This window comes from Brachypodium distachyon, chromosome 2 (genome assembly GCF_000005505.3).
Source record: "Brachypodium distachyon strain Bd21 chromosome 2, Brachypodium_distachyon_v3.0, whole genome shotgun sequence".
NCBI classification, from domain to species: domain Eukaryota; kingdom Viridiplantae; phylum Streptophyta; class Magnoliopsida; order Poales; family Poaceae; genus Brachypodium; species Brachypodium distachyon.
Genome location: NC_016132.3, coordinates 53,052,802 through 53,066,710, shown reverse-complemented (window position 1 = coordinate 53,066,710; position 13,909 = coordinate 53,052,802). Strand labels below are relative to the sequence as shown.

The window sequence follows — 13,909 nt, the reverse complement described above, 5'->3', positions numbered from 1 at the left end:
CGTTTGACCAAATTTATATAAAATTCACCAACATCTACAAATCCAAATTAGCTTCATTAGATTTGTTATTATATATATATATATATATATTCATAGTTTACTTATTTGATATTGTGGGTCTTAATAAAAAATTCTATAAAATTGTCAAACTTGAAAATTCTGACTTTGTCCTACAGTCAAACATCTTCAAGTACTTGAAGATAGCATGTCACGACATCTTGTACACCGATTGATAAGTGGAAGCTCGGTGAAACTCGAGACTCGAGACTAGCGAATAATTTCAAATTCCAAGAAGAGCTAAGGTTTCCCTTTTCAAACAACAACAGGTCGATCATAAACTCCCATGTTCAATTTCCACGGTGGTGCTTTAGAGTTTATTTGTTGTAGCAATGACTCGAATGGTTTGCAGTTGTCAGTCTTACACCAAGAGTACGAAACTACCAGCGCGCACCCGTACTGGTGGATATACGGTGTCCAGCAAAATACGAAGTAGATAAACAGAAGCTCACAGAGACATGGGCGAACCTGAAACTGGAAAGTGAACCTCAGGTTGCCAGAATGCCAGGTTGGGTAGGTCCAATAGTTTTGGAAATTTTGAATATGCTCAACTGCCACTTGTCACCCACGCATATGCCTACGGTAAAGCCTACAAAAACGGTTTTCCCTTTTCGGGAAGGCAAAGCCGAAAGCCATGGTAACCGCGACACAGTTCACCGAAGCATGAAAACACTGAAAAACCAGAGTGGCAGAAGAGTCCCATAAATGTTCACGCGGCCGGCCAGCGTCGGCTCGCCGACGGCAACTGCGCTCCCAAAAAGAGCAAAAAGTCCCGCGGGTTTAATTCCCCCTGGTCGGCTCCTTTGCCGCGGCCCGCGGGAGGAGGGTTGCGCGCCGCCGCCGCTCGCCCGATGCGATCACGCTGCGCCCTTCAATTACCACGGTGGCCCGGGGTTGTAGGGCCAAAGTCCAAAGCTGCCACCAGTCAAGTTGAAGTACCAGCGAAGCATACACGAGCCGGTTGAGGCCCTGCGCATTGCCGTCTCGTCTCGGCTGTAGTAAGAGCTGCCCGGCCGGCCGCGGCTAAGCTCGTACAGTACTCGTTACTGCTGCGACCTTTTTCTTAGGGTATTCGTCGTGCAACTGGGCAAGTGCTGCCGACAAAACGGTACGGGCCAGGTGAAACGGGCCGGCCGGCCGCCCAGACCGTTCCGGGAGGATACGTCAGGCGCCCCGCGCGTGCGGCGACGGAGGGACTTTATTTATTTATTTATCTCGTGTCAACGAGGAAGCCGGGGCGCGCTGCGTCGACGAGATCAGCTGCCCACACCAGATCGCGCGTCATCGTGGGCTTATCATATATATTCACATCCATTGCGGCGTTACACGGCCATCCGATCCAAGCACGCACGCGCGGATTCGTTTTGCTGCTTTGCTGCTGCCCGGATCATGATACCGGTGGGATCCGTGTGTTAAGACTCCTCCCCCGGCCCGGCCGTGACATGGGGCGGCGTCGAGTTTGATGAGAGTCTGAGAGGGACTTGGCAATGGCGCGTGTAAAAATATGTGTGCGACGAGCTGAAAATAAGTGACGGGAGACTGCATCTGAAAATAAGTGTCGTCGTTACGAACTCTGGTGATCAACGGCAGGCCAGCAACACTTTCATGTGGTGTCCACAGGGCTTCTCGTGACAGATTTTTTTTCCTACTTTTGGCCTGATGACAGATGGTTATTTAAAACCGCCACGGACACTGCTTTCCTCTCGGTCTACCGTTCGCGTTCGCGTGGTCAATGAACAGAGGACTAGAGGAGGCCCGGGTTTACGAGTGTTTTTTGATGTTTTGTAGAGTTTTATCCGCTCCAAATTGCAAATCACTAGAAACCCAAATGGTTGTTTGGTAGGAAAGAATTGGAGGGGATTATCTCTAGTTTTTCCCAACAAAACACTCCATTTTTGCACTAAAGTAAAACACTTCTCATACTAGTGTTTTTTTTTAAAACACTAGTGTATTGGGTTTTTGGGTACACACCCAAAAACCCTCAAATATCAAAATACTAGTGATTATTCGTTAAGACAAAGTTTGAACAACAATTACTCTATTAATATGCACTTTATATGACATAAAATGATACCAAGATATATCATTCGGATTTGTATTTGGAGGCATGTATGATTTTAATCTTGTATCACATAAACTATGTATTAGTAGAATAGTTTTGGTCAAATTCTTGTTTTAACAAATCATTATCCACTCTTTTTTTTCGCCCTATATATTACGAGGGATATATGGTAGCAAAACCAATATGGTAAATAGAACTAGTTGTAGGTTCAGATCAGTATCAACCAACTCAGAAACAAGACAAAAACTTGCCATAGGAGAAGTTACAAATTCATTACTGGAGAAGATTCTGTAAGAGCTGTTTATGATGGTCCACTAGAAAAAATTGTTTCTAGAACACATTAACAAGTCTTGCTACGATTTTTTTTTACTATCAAGTATTTCCTTAGGAAAGAAACGAACAAATTCAGAACAATATCAGCATCATCAAATCCGACTAACTCTTGCAGCTAATCAGCGAAGAAAAACGTCAGAGCAACCTCTGTGAAACAAAAAATGTACAATACACTGAATTGAATTAACCAGATTTTCTACAACATATACACTTCGACGCCTAGCTGGCAGTACAGAAACAATGCCCTGACTTGTATAACTTTTCAGCAGGTGAGTCATATCTTCTAATGTTGTCCTATATTTTTGTTTGCGACACAAAACTTACAGAGCTCCACTTATCAGGCCTTGCCAGTGATTCCAACGGCACCAGCGCACAATCTGAGGCTACTAAAAAGTTGCCTGCTCACATGCTGAGTGCATTCCGTTCTTCAAGCCAACTCGTTTCAAGAGCCAGTGCTTACCCTTCATCCGGTCCATGTGCATGTCCTGCATCAATAGAGTTTCCCTCTACTGTCTTTGGCAATAAGTACTAACCCGCTAGATCCAAAGGTCAATGCCAAATGAGTTAGAAACGCTCACCAGTTACCATGACATTGTTTATGACGCCCGTGCCAAAAAATCATCCACGGCAAGAGATGCATCACCATGTGAAACAGCATTATCAGGTTCTGGCATGTATAGAGAAGTAGAAGAAACCTGTCGAGCAATAGAAATAGCATAATGTTTCAAAGACCACAAGATAACACAAACACGATACATGAAAAGGGTGCAAGGTTTACTTTTGTGTCTATCTGTAGTTCCCCATTATTGTTGTCTACTGAAAGAACAGCACCATGCGCTTTTAACCATTCAGTGCATTCTTCCAATCCATCAGCTACTTTAGCCTCGCAAACCTCATCTACTCTTGTGAATCCCAAAATTCGTGCAGCATATCTCACAGGTACAGTTGGGCGATATGATTTTGACATGCATTTTATTGCCTCAAAACGCATTCGCTCAACATATAGATCTGTAAAGAAGATAGCATAAGTACTAAAGCACGATGTTAAAGAAATAACATCTCAAATTGATAAAAGAACTGGAAAGAAGAAAGAGATATCATCTTTACCCATCAGACATGAACTCAACCCAGGTGCTTGCTTGTATAATTTGAAAAACATGACATAGTTTCCAGATGAAACAGCAGAATGAACTGCAAGTGCGTGCTTCACGGACTCATCCAGCTTATCTTCCTTTGACAAGCTGAGAACAACCAATGCATTAAATGGCTAGTGTAGCAACAGAATAACCAATTTGTGCATGCTCTTATTATGCAATAGATATACCTTGCCATCGATGAAAGCAAATCTCTTTTGTTATTAGAGTGTAACATGACACACAACAAGTTGTAAGCAGAGAACTCAAGGTGACAACCCTGAATACCTTCGCCATATAACCTCTTCAGCTGCGATTGGCACTGCCAGCAGTTGCAACAACAACAAAAATTAAAAACTACGATGTTGATTTCATTCACTTTTAGACAAGTTGACGATCAATATAAATATCAAGAATACAGAGGTTAATTTCAGAAAAAGAGCAAAGGATATCAACGCTTCACCAATGACAACAATTGCAAACAAGGATGTCAATGGCCAGTTTCAGAACAGAGCGAACAATTGCAAATAGCAGTATAATGCTTATGCTTAACAGAACTCGCCAGGGGTGTAACTAGAAACTAATGACAAGGGGTTGGATCCTAAAGGAAATCTGCGCAAGGATGTCAACAGTAAAGACCATCAGCGAGTTCCACCGGGGGAACACTGAGGAGGTTGCCCCAGTCTGTTTGCGCCATTAAGAATAGACAATATTGGCAAGACAATCAACCAGTAGACAAGCATCATAACTATTATAATAGTCACATTAGTTTCCTTTATTCCACGTTATGGGAACTAGGATATAAAACATAATAAGCACATGACGCACGATTGCTTTACTTGTCTCAGGAAATAAGACAAGTCAGAACCTGATTATATTCGGACAAATCTCCAGCTTGAAGTGCTAAACGTGCATGAGTCTCATAAACCTGAAATAAAAAAGAGGCATTAATCTAAAAGTTAGCTAAAGGGAAATAATCAAACAAATTTGGAAAGATTAGACTGATGCCCACATGAAAAACAGTGTGATAACATCTGATTATTAAATATTAATATTACAACGCTACCTTGACCGTCAGCTCGTTCTGAATCCTCTGAACAGTAAGGTCTTGCCTAATAGACTTCAATTGGTCACATTTATAGAAGTAATTCTTTTCAGATGTTTCAACCATGTGAAGAGCTTTCTCTAAGACATCTTCTGGCCTTACCTGCACATTTTTTAATCAGAAAACTAAAGCAAGAAACAGAAACAAGGTTTCATTAATCTATAGGTCTAGTTTTTCATCAACGATATGTTTTTCCAGACAACAGTTTACAAGGCAATTAGCAAAGCATCCTCACAGTGGCAGGATCAGGTGCTGATGTAAGGCGTAGATATTGTTTCTCAATTTCCTGGCATGTCCCCTTGATTGTCAGTGCATCCCAATCCAAATCCTCCACTGCCAAGCTAGCACCATCTCCATTACTTCTATTAAGAACCATGGACATAGCCCTCCTTGCATATACATTGGCAATTCCATCCTTCTGCGGTATAGAACTTCTAGATTTTGATGATGCCCCCTGACCACGTTCAAAACGCTTAGATCTATGCTCCCGGCGTTTCTTCTCCTCGGGCGAATTGTTTAATGCAATTGCACTGGCGTAATATTTCGTAAGATCCTGCTCCTTATCACTGTCACTTGAAGCATTTCCATTTTTTGTTAGATTTGAATTAGCACCAATCCGCTGCTTTTTATAGGGCCCCTGATTCCATTGGCTCAGAGGAGCTTGACGGGACTGGAGGCACTTCCCGAGATCCCAACTGTTACCCTGTAACATGCACAGCTAAGTATCTCCCCAACAAAAAAAATCTGAGTAAACAAACAAGCTCTGGGCGACGATCATATTCAACTTCACAATTTCCATGATGGAAGGCGGGCAAAATAATGTGAACTCATATCTGAGGTCTTACCGGTCTTTTGGCAGTTTCCCAAGTACTGCTGACATTACTTTTTGCAGAATCTTTGGAAACCATTTCTACCTTGTCAGTAACTTTTTCCTCTGCAACAGGCTCCCACCTACTTTTTGTACGTCTACTCGGGCTCCTCCTAGATGTTGAAAAGGAGAAGGGATTCGGATCCTTCAAAGTGCTGCCGAAGGATAAAAAAACCAAGACTGGTTAACTAGCAGGCCATGTAATTGTTTTATTCATTTAAAGAATTTTTTTTGCCGGGGCCTCCCCTGCAGTTCTCAGTCCAAAAAAATAGTTGCTTAACTCAGGCAGCCTGTTATCACACTAAATTTACAATTGAAGGCCATTTAACTCATCTTGTTTTCCACTTGTTTCTAATTATGCTTTTGGTAGTTGCTAGTGAAAGGAATTTGCTTTTGGTGGCTGTTGCCCATGATGCTACTTCGACGGTAGTGCCTAGCTACAGATACCGATAAGGCCAACCCTGCCATATCAACGACACGCCGGGATATGCCCTGATACGTGTGTCAGTATCCCCTGATTTTCGAGCTAAAAAAAGGAAAAAAGAGGGATATGGCCAGACTGCGTGGTGGGCAGGTCTGTGATACCAGGGGGGTGGGGGGAGATCAGAATGGCCCAAGGCCGACCAGAAACCCTAACCTTGCTGGGGCGCACGGAAGGGGTCATTCGCTCGAGGCTTGACCTGCAGCCAACGCTATTGCAAGGCTGTGCCGCTGCCGCTGCTGCTGCTGGACTCGCCGGCCGCCAATCCCCTCCGCCCTCCAGCCCCCAGCCCCTGCGGCTACTTCTCTCTTCTCCCTTACCGAATCCCCTCTAACTCTGTATTCATTTGCTGTCGCCGACTGCTGCTCGTATATATTTTTATCTTATCTCAGTATATCATTGTTATAATTATTCTTTGTACATGGCATGTTTTAATTATTTATATGTATATATATTCGCCGTATCCTCATATGACTATTTGGAAAATGGCCTATCTCGTGTCCCTATCCGTACCCCCGTGTCAGTGTCCCTTTATCAATGCAACGTAGGTGCCTATTACGGTACTGTTGTTTATGGTTTTGGTTTTCACCAATTTATAGGTACAGGTGTTCAGGAAAGATGTGAATTCAGCTCATGCCAGACAATACAAAGCAGCTTTATCCTTTTTACATAAACATAAATCGATGGCCATTACATTCACATTGCTAAAAGGCAGTGGATAACCATACGAGTAAGAGAGTATATAATTGCTGGTTAGCGCAATACTGCTAAGTTACCTTGTCATATTTGTGCCCGTAACATTTTCTGGCAAAGCTAATAACGGCTCAATGTCCCAGTTCTTAGTATGAAGGGTCCCATCAGCAGTTGCCTTCATAATTATCTGACATTATAGGAACAGAAACACTTGGAAGTTAATAAATTTCTCGTCAAACTTGACAGACTAGGATATGGAAATATGATTTAATAAGACAAAACCAAAATCAACTAAAGATCTTATTTTGTCAAATCTATTAAACATCTCATCAAAAAATTGCTATAGTGCATACATCAATGGTCCGGCAAGGAGAAGCAAAGACAATGATATAGAGCAGAATAAAAAACAGATTACTGAACCTCCTTCAATATGCTTTTGGCGGCAGACCTCTGGGCATCATCCTTGCTACGGGCAAGATTCCGCTCAACATAAGTACAAAGTGAAACAGGGATTGATGCCTAAACATCATAACAATGTAAAATAGATAATGATTAGTACAAAGATATCAAACATCGATATATGATGCTGCAAATATAAGCTAGGCGAGTTACCGACTTGTTTAGCAAATTTTAACTTTCAAAGGTTTTTAATCTGGCAAATTCTATGAGAGTCAGGACTGTACGCATCCAATTTCAATAACTGTATTTTTACACTACCATTTCAGTTCTAGTATTTTTCACATCTCCGTAGAGCTGGTTTGTGTGCCTGAAGGAGAGAGGACTCCCTCGAGCTTGGCTGCATGACTATAACCACTGAACAGAAAAAATGAAGTAAGCATAATATATAAATCACCTCCATTGTAGCTCCGTTTCCATCTTGAGCTGCCTTCACATCATTCTTGGGCATGGAAACACCAACATAAGCAGGTTTTAGTGATGAATCAGCTACTAAATTTTTCTTCTCGACTTTCGGGATTGCCATTGGAAAACCTGGAGCTATTCGAGGGTTAGTTGGGATCTGTACTTTATTTACCCGGCAAGTAACTGACGTTGCAGAACCCTGCAAAATTGGCTGAGAGTTCTCACAAACATGATTGACTGAATGAACATTTGAGCTGGGACCTTGTGCATGCAAAGGTTTCTGTTGATCAGCTTGGTTACTTAGTGATAACTGGCTATAATTTGCAGAGCTCTGTTGGCATGCTGATGCTTGGTTAACATACTGGTTCTGAAACACCGGTACTGCAGATGCCTGGTTAGTATAATGGTTTTCAAAACCTGGGGCTCCTGGTTCCGGGTTGACCTGATGGTTTTGAAACCTTGGGGCACCTGGTGCCTGGGTGACATGCTGGTTTTGAAACCCTGGGGCGCATGGTGCTTGGTTGAGGTGCTGGCTTTGAAAGCCTGGGGCCCCAGGTACCTGGTTGATGTGCTGGCTTTGAAACCCTGAGCTTCCCGCTGCCTGCCAAGTGGTAAAGTTAAATTTGGAAGGGCAGAAAACCTGGAAACAATATGGTATTGAATAAGACAGGAAAAACTCTCCTTCCAAAAGAAAGGGAGTCCTCGTCATGGTCATCAAAGTCGAAGCAAATAAAATTCAGCACATGCAACAGAACCCTTTAAATGAAAAGGCGTCACAGGTTCCAGTAATCTTTTCTGGATGTATCAGAAGTTAAATGATGCATCAGTTGTCACCCAACTCAAGGTTTCTGTTAACTAGAAAGTGGTAGCTTAATTTTTACATAGGCACAACCAAATAAGGAGACGACACAATAGCACCACAAGACCAGTTACAGTACCCTTCTAGCGCAAGCACAATCATGGGAGTATCGTGTACATACTATAAGGAGACGCGCAATGTCCTTCACCCAACTCAAGGTTTCTGTTAACTAGAAAGTGGTAGCTTAATTTTTACATAGGCACAACCAAATAAGGAGACGACACAATAGCACCACAAGACCAGTTACAGTACCCTTCTAGCGCAAGCACAATCATGGGAGTATCGTGTACATACTATAAGGAGATGCGCAATGTCCTACAAGTGTACGCGAAAGAGTGTGCATGCAGACTACCACTTCATGAGAAAAAGGCAAGTGCCGGACCAGAAGGAAAAGCTTGAATTGGGACATAGTCAAAATCCATGCGCAACAAATAGATAGTACCATAAATGATAATATTGCAGCAAAATTAAAAGTTTGCAAGTTGAGGAATCAAAGAGAATAAGGGATGACTCGTACCAATACTCTATTGTCCATAAGCAATCACACAAAGATACGTTAACAGAAGAAATAAATCCCCATTGACAAGCTATAGATGAATGTTCTGGAGTCTTTGCACGTAAAACGGTAAAAGCAATGCAAAAAGTCAATAAGTCCATAAATACTTAAAAATAAGATACCGGAACTAATAATGATACCTGTGGAGGAGGTGCAGTAGGTGCAACACCATCACCTTTCCATTGTGTGGTGCCCGGTGGAGGTGGCTGGGTGCTAGGATATGCATAACCAGAACCGGCACTACCAGCTTTTGTATCAGAAGCACTGCTGCCAGAAACTGCAATGCCACCGGAGTTCTGTGCAGACTGATCATAATAATGAGACCACTGGTTGTATTGTTGATGATAATGTATAGAATTGGTGGGCAGAGAAGTAGAACTCTGAACTGCATTAGTATCTGACGGGGTGTAAGTCTGATAAGTTTGGGCATGAATATCTCCAGAACTTCCTCCAGCCCAAGCATTGTTTTGATAGTAATAGTTGTTGGTAGCATATCCTGGCGCAGTCTGATCAGCACCAGCATTATAATATGTGTTACTTGTAGGACCAACGTAAGATCCTGAATTCTGAAATGAAGTAAGAGGCTGATAAACAGCACCTGAACTTTGATTTACTCCTTGTTGAACAGAAGAACTGTTTGCAGATTGTGGATAGTAATAGCTTGGATACTGTGCAGCATTATAGCCAGGTTGAACAGAATTTGAGTAATGCGCATAAGTATTGGTTGCATTGGTTGTGCCCATAACCGGTTGAATCACATGAGGTACGCCATTTGTCACATTTTGAGTGGATCCTGAAACCGAGACGTCCCTTTGGGGATCATAATAAGCTGCATTTTGGTTTGAATTATCCACTGAATAGTTCCAGGAGGACCCACTTGAAGAAGACCGAGGATGATCACCAGAAGCCGAAGGTTGGTATGGATCTGAACTTGGTGGGTCCATGCTCCAGCCCTGTTATTTAGTCAGAAGAAACTATTGTCAACTCATAGTTAATGATCATGAGCAAAACAAGCATCGTCAATAGAATCAATGGTCTAAAAGGTGGGACCTACACGGCACGCTAGCCACCACTGTCCCACCCAGGTGTACCGTGTACGCCTGCCGGAGACCTGGTCGATTATGTGCAGCAAAGTCTTTCCTCACAAAACAAGAGAAAAAAAAAACTAGCAAGGAAGCCATGCCATGTGCTGCTACGAACTAAAAAAATCATGCTACATGTCTACAAGACTACTCCCTCCGTTTCATAATATAAGGCGTCTTATAATTCTTTAAGACAAAGGTTGGACCAACAAATACTCTATTATTATGCTTATATGAACTTTTGCTGACATGAAAGTTATGTCATTAGTTTGTATTCAAAATCACTTGTAACTATAGTTTGTATCACATAAAATGCATACTAATAGAGTAAATATTGGTCAAACTCTTGGCTAAATGAATCATAATACACCCTATGTTATAAAATGCAGGGGGTAATTGCTTAATTAAGTTCAAATGGTGCTCGGCTTATCCACAAAATTCAAGTTAGACTTGGCTGTGTTTGCAAAATAGATTTAAGTGGGTGATGAGCAATTCAGCTGTTGGTAGCAAGTAGGACAGCTGATATGATCCCAAGGTGAATGGACCATCACAAACAAATAGTTTCTCTGTCAATAAGTGGCGGTCCGTCGCATCTGAACTGGCCTCTCTTCTTAGAACTCACATTTTTTTTACAGTTGGAATGAGGGGATATGAGTGGTTTAATTTCATTTCATACAAATAATTTCATCTCATACATTTTTTTAAGCCATAGCAACACACAGGCTTTTGCTGGTTAGAGCAAAGATGTTAAATGCAATCGGTATGATACCGTCAACAGTAGCAATCTGTTATTGTGCCAAGTAATCCTCATAAGTAATGCATGACCACATGAAATAAAATCATATTGAGTTTTCTTTTTATACTCCAACAGTTACCGTTGTATGTTATACAACAAGGCTCCCTGTCTTTATAACATGCAAAATGATTACCTATATAGAGCAGAATTTCCTGAGCTTGTTTGTGTGGCAAATTTCACAAAACTAAATGCAGAGAGAAAGATCTAAATGCCTGAGGTAACAAACAAATGAGTAATTCCTCGCAGAAAATGAGTAATTACACTAATGAGACACTCCGTATCAACTAATTAATATATATGAACAATGAAACGGCAACACTAACTGACTGTAAACTGCAAAAATTTGCGCAGCAGTGCAAACACAGATGTTAAATAGTCCTGCTTCATCTGAAAGTCGAACCCTTTTTCGCACAAGTCGATTTTTATGACAGTTGGATTTGCATGGAGATTGATGTGAGATTCACCAAATGATTAGATGTTGGTCCAATGGATAATAAAAATGTAGCTTATGCTTAAGAAAAAAATCAGTTGCTTTACAAATGGACAAACCAAATGTTAAATCGTGGATCAGAGAAGTGACGAAGTCATGCCATACACACAAGCCTTCACAACACAAATCAATGCCAGCCAGCTATTAATGCCCACCATGATTGTTCATAACAAACACTCGCCCAAGGAACTTGTCATATATAATAAGGGAATTATTTTCAATCGGCCTTCTATAAACAAGGTCCAAAGATATATGTTCATGTGGTCCACTGGTCGCCTTTGATACTTCGTCAAGTGAAGTGCCGGTATCAGATGCTATGTTTAATAGTCAATAGTGATGGAGGAGGTGACTGGAGTAGGCAGCAAACGGGGAAGCCAGGGGCTGTGTGAAGGAATGGAGGAGAATGTCTGCCGAATGCCAATGGTTGGGATATCAGTAACTGCTCAGTTGGCTTGGGAATAGGGGTTAATTGGAATTTGTCCGATTAACTGATTTAATCGGTCGACCATTAATCATCCATATATATTTTCAAATCCCAGGTTTCACAACACTAAAATATGCTATATTGAATAATTGGGAAGAAGCAGTCATCTAAGAAAAATAGAAGGGCACCAGCAGCCATATCAACATGTATGGCCTATCAATCTTGCTGTTAAGTGTTAGCTACCAGAGAATGAGAGGGAGAGGGCAGCATGGACGCCATGCCATGGAGCTCCCTGTAGCAGCTTCTCCTCGAGCAAGGATGGCGGCCGAGCGGGGAGAGGAGTTCACTGGAGCAGCCGAGTGGGGAGAGAACCAGAGTCCAGAGGTGGCTGGGGCTGGCGGCGGAGAGCCAGAGGAGAACAACTTCTGTGACTTGCCGGGTTCCTACGCAGTGAACTGGTTTGGCAAGCGGAGGAAAGGACCAACTTCCGTGGCTGCTAACTATCCCAGCAGAGCAGATTCCCCTTCCCCATCACCGTTCAGAGAATGGGCTCCAGTTGCATCCCTACACTCCCCCTCTCAATGCCACTTGTAGCCTTCATGTTTCATATATTTCTAGATATATAATCCAGTATATCACGGTATCCTCGTTTTTGGAATTATTTAATCACCCTATCTGTATAACTAATACATCACGTATAAGGCCAACCTAGATGGTCACAGGCTCACAGCTCAGGGTTTTCATCAATAGCTCATTTATTACATGTGTAACAATATGAGTTTGCAATCTACTAGACTACCACTACTATCATTACCCTTCACATAGGTAAAAATAGCAAGACAGGTGCTCGGATACTTGTAGCCTATTGACAAGGTCATAATTCAGGGGTTTCGTCTTTTCCTCTAATGATCTTCCAGGTAGTGGCAGTTTACAAACTATCATTACTACCAGGTAATAACAGTTACAAAAACAAATGATCGATACATTATCCAGCCAGATGATGAGATGAAGCTAGTACAACAGCGGTGACATTCAAAACATCCTTCATGATAGCTACAGTTGGTTGTTATTTCGAATGCAGCGTACAAAATCTTTAAACAGACAACATTGTTGCATACAAAGTCAATCAAATTTTTGTTAACTCATCAGGTATGAGCAACCAAGCTGGATCCAACATTGAAGTTCGGCCAATTTGAACTTCCAAGAGGTTGGCACCCCGAGTGCTTCACAACTCTACTTACAGACTAATTACCAGGACGGCTTAACCAATAGAAAGGCAGATCATGTATTCGGTGCTGAATAGGAGCAAAACGACAGTAGCAAAACATGAAAATATCACTGTTCGTGGCAGGGGCGGATCTGGCTGGTGTGTCGGCAACCAAAACTTATGGAGGTCAGTTGGGTTTAACTAATCATGGACGACAAAATGGTCATACCTCGGAAACCAATGGCCAAATTCCGGACGGAGTTGAGACAGCAGGTATGCGATGAGAGAACCGCGACGGCGGCGACGCGCGTGACAACCGGAGGGGCGTTAGGGTTGGGGTTGGGTAGAGAGATTGATGGTGAGGGGAGGCGCTGCGCTGACGGATTGGATGCCGCGGAGGAGAGGTAGGGCACGGCGGCAGCACTAGAGCCGCATCGGGCCGGATTGGGGTAGGTCAAGACTCAGACGGGACGGTGAGAGGAAACCGTGGAGATGAATTTTGACTCCGGAATCTGGATGCAGAGCAGATAGAGCACTCGGGGCTATTAGTCCAAGGTTTTTCCATTTTCGGCTATTAGATAGAATTCTCCAGAGTCCATGCATTTTTTTACTCACTCCGTTCAACAAAAGATGTCTTAAATTTGTCAAAATTTGGATGTGTCTAGACATGACTTAGTGTATAGATGCATTTGAATTTGGATAAAGTTGAGACATCCTTTGTTCGACGGAGGGAGTAGATGGGTTTTCACTATTGTGTACTCCCTCATATTCATATTAATTCTCTAAAATTTGTCCAAATATGGATGTATCTATGCATCGGAGGGAGTACATCTTAGTGGACCGGGTGCGTCGCGGGCTGGTGAATGATGTATAACCGCTACTCCCTTGGTTATTGAGTCGTC

General features: G+C 42.4%; 1 protein-coding gene across 1 annotated transcript; it reads right to left on the bottom strand.

Moving 5' to 3' along the window:
• Positions 1-2,535: 2,535 nt before the first annotated feature.
• LOC100846499 (SAC3 family protein A) lies at positions 2,536-13,461 on the bottom strand (the record flags this gene model as incomplete). The annotated part of the gene is made up of 15 exons (XM_024458981.1): positions 2,536-2,961; positions 3,031-3,147; positions 3,231-3,460; positions 3,560-3,693; positions 3,777-3,907; positions 4,454-4,513; positions 4,652-4,792; positions 4,926-5,393; positions 5,536-5,713; positions 6,816-6,919; positions 7,153-7,251; positions 7,586-7,722; positions 7,855-8,194; positions 9,149-9,961; positions 13,237-13,461. Coding segments are annotated over 14 exons (3,159 nt in total), but the record flags the coding sequence as incomplete, so codon positions are not given.
• Positions 13,462-13,909: the final 448 nt, after the last annotated feature.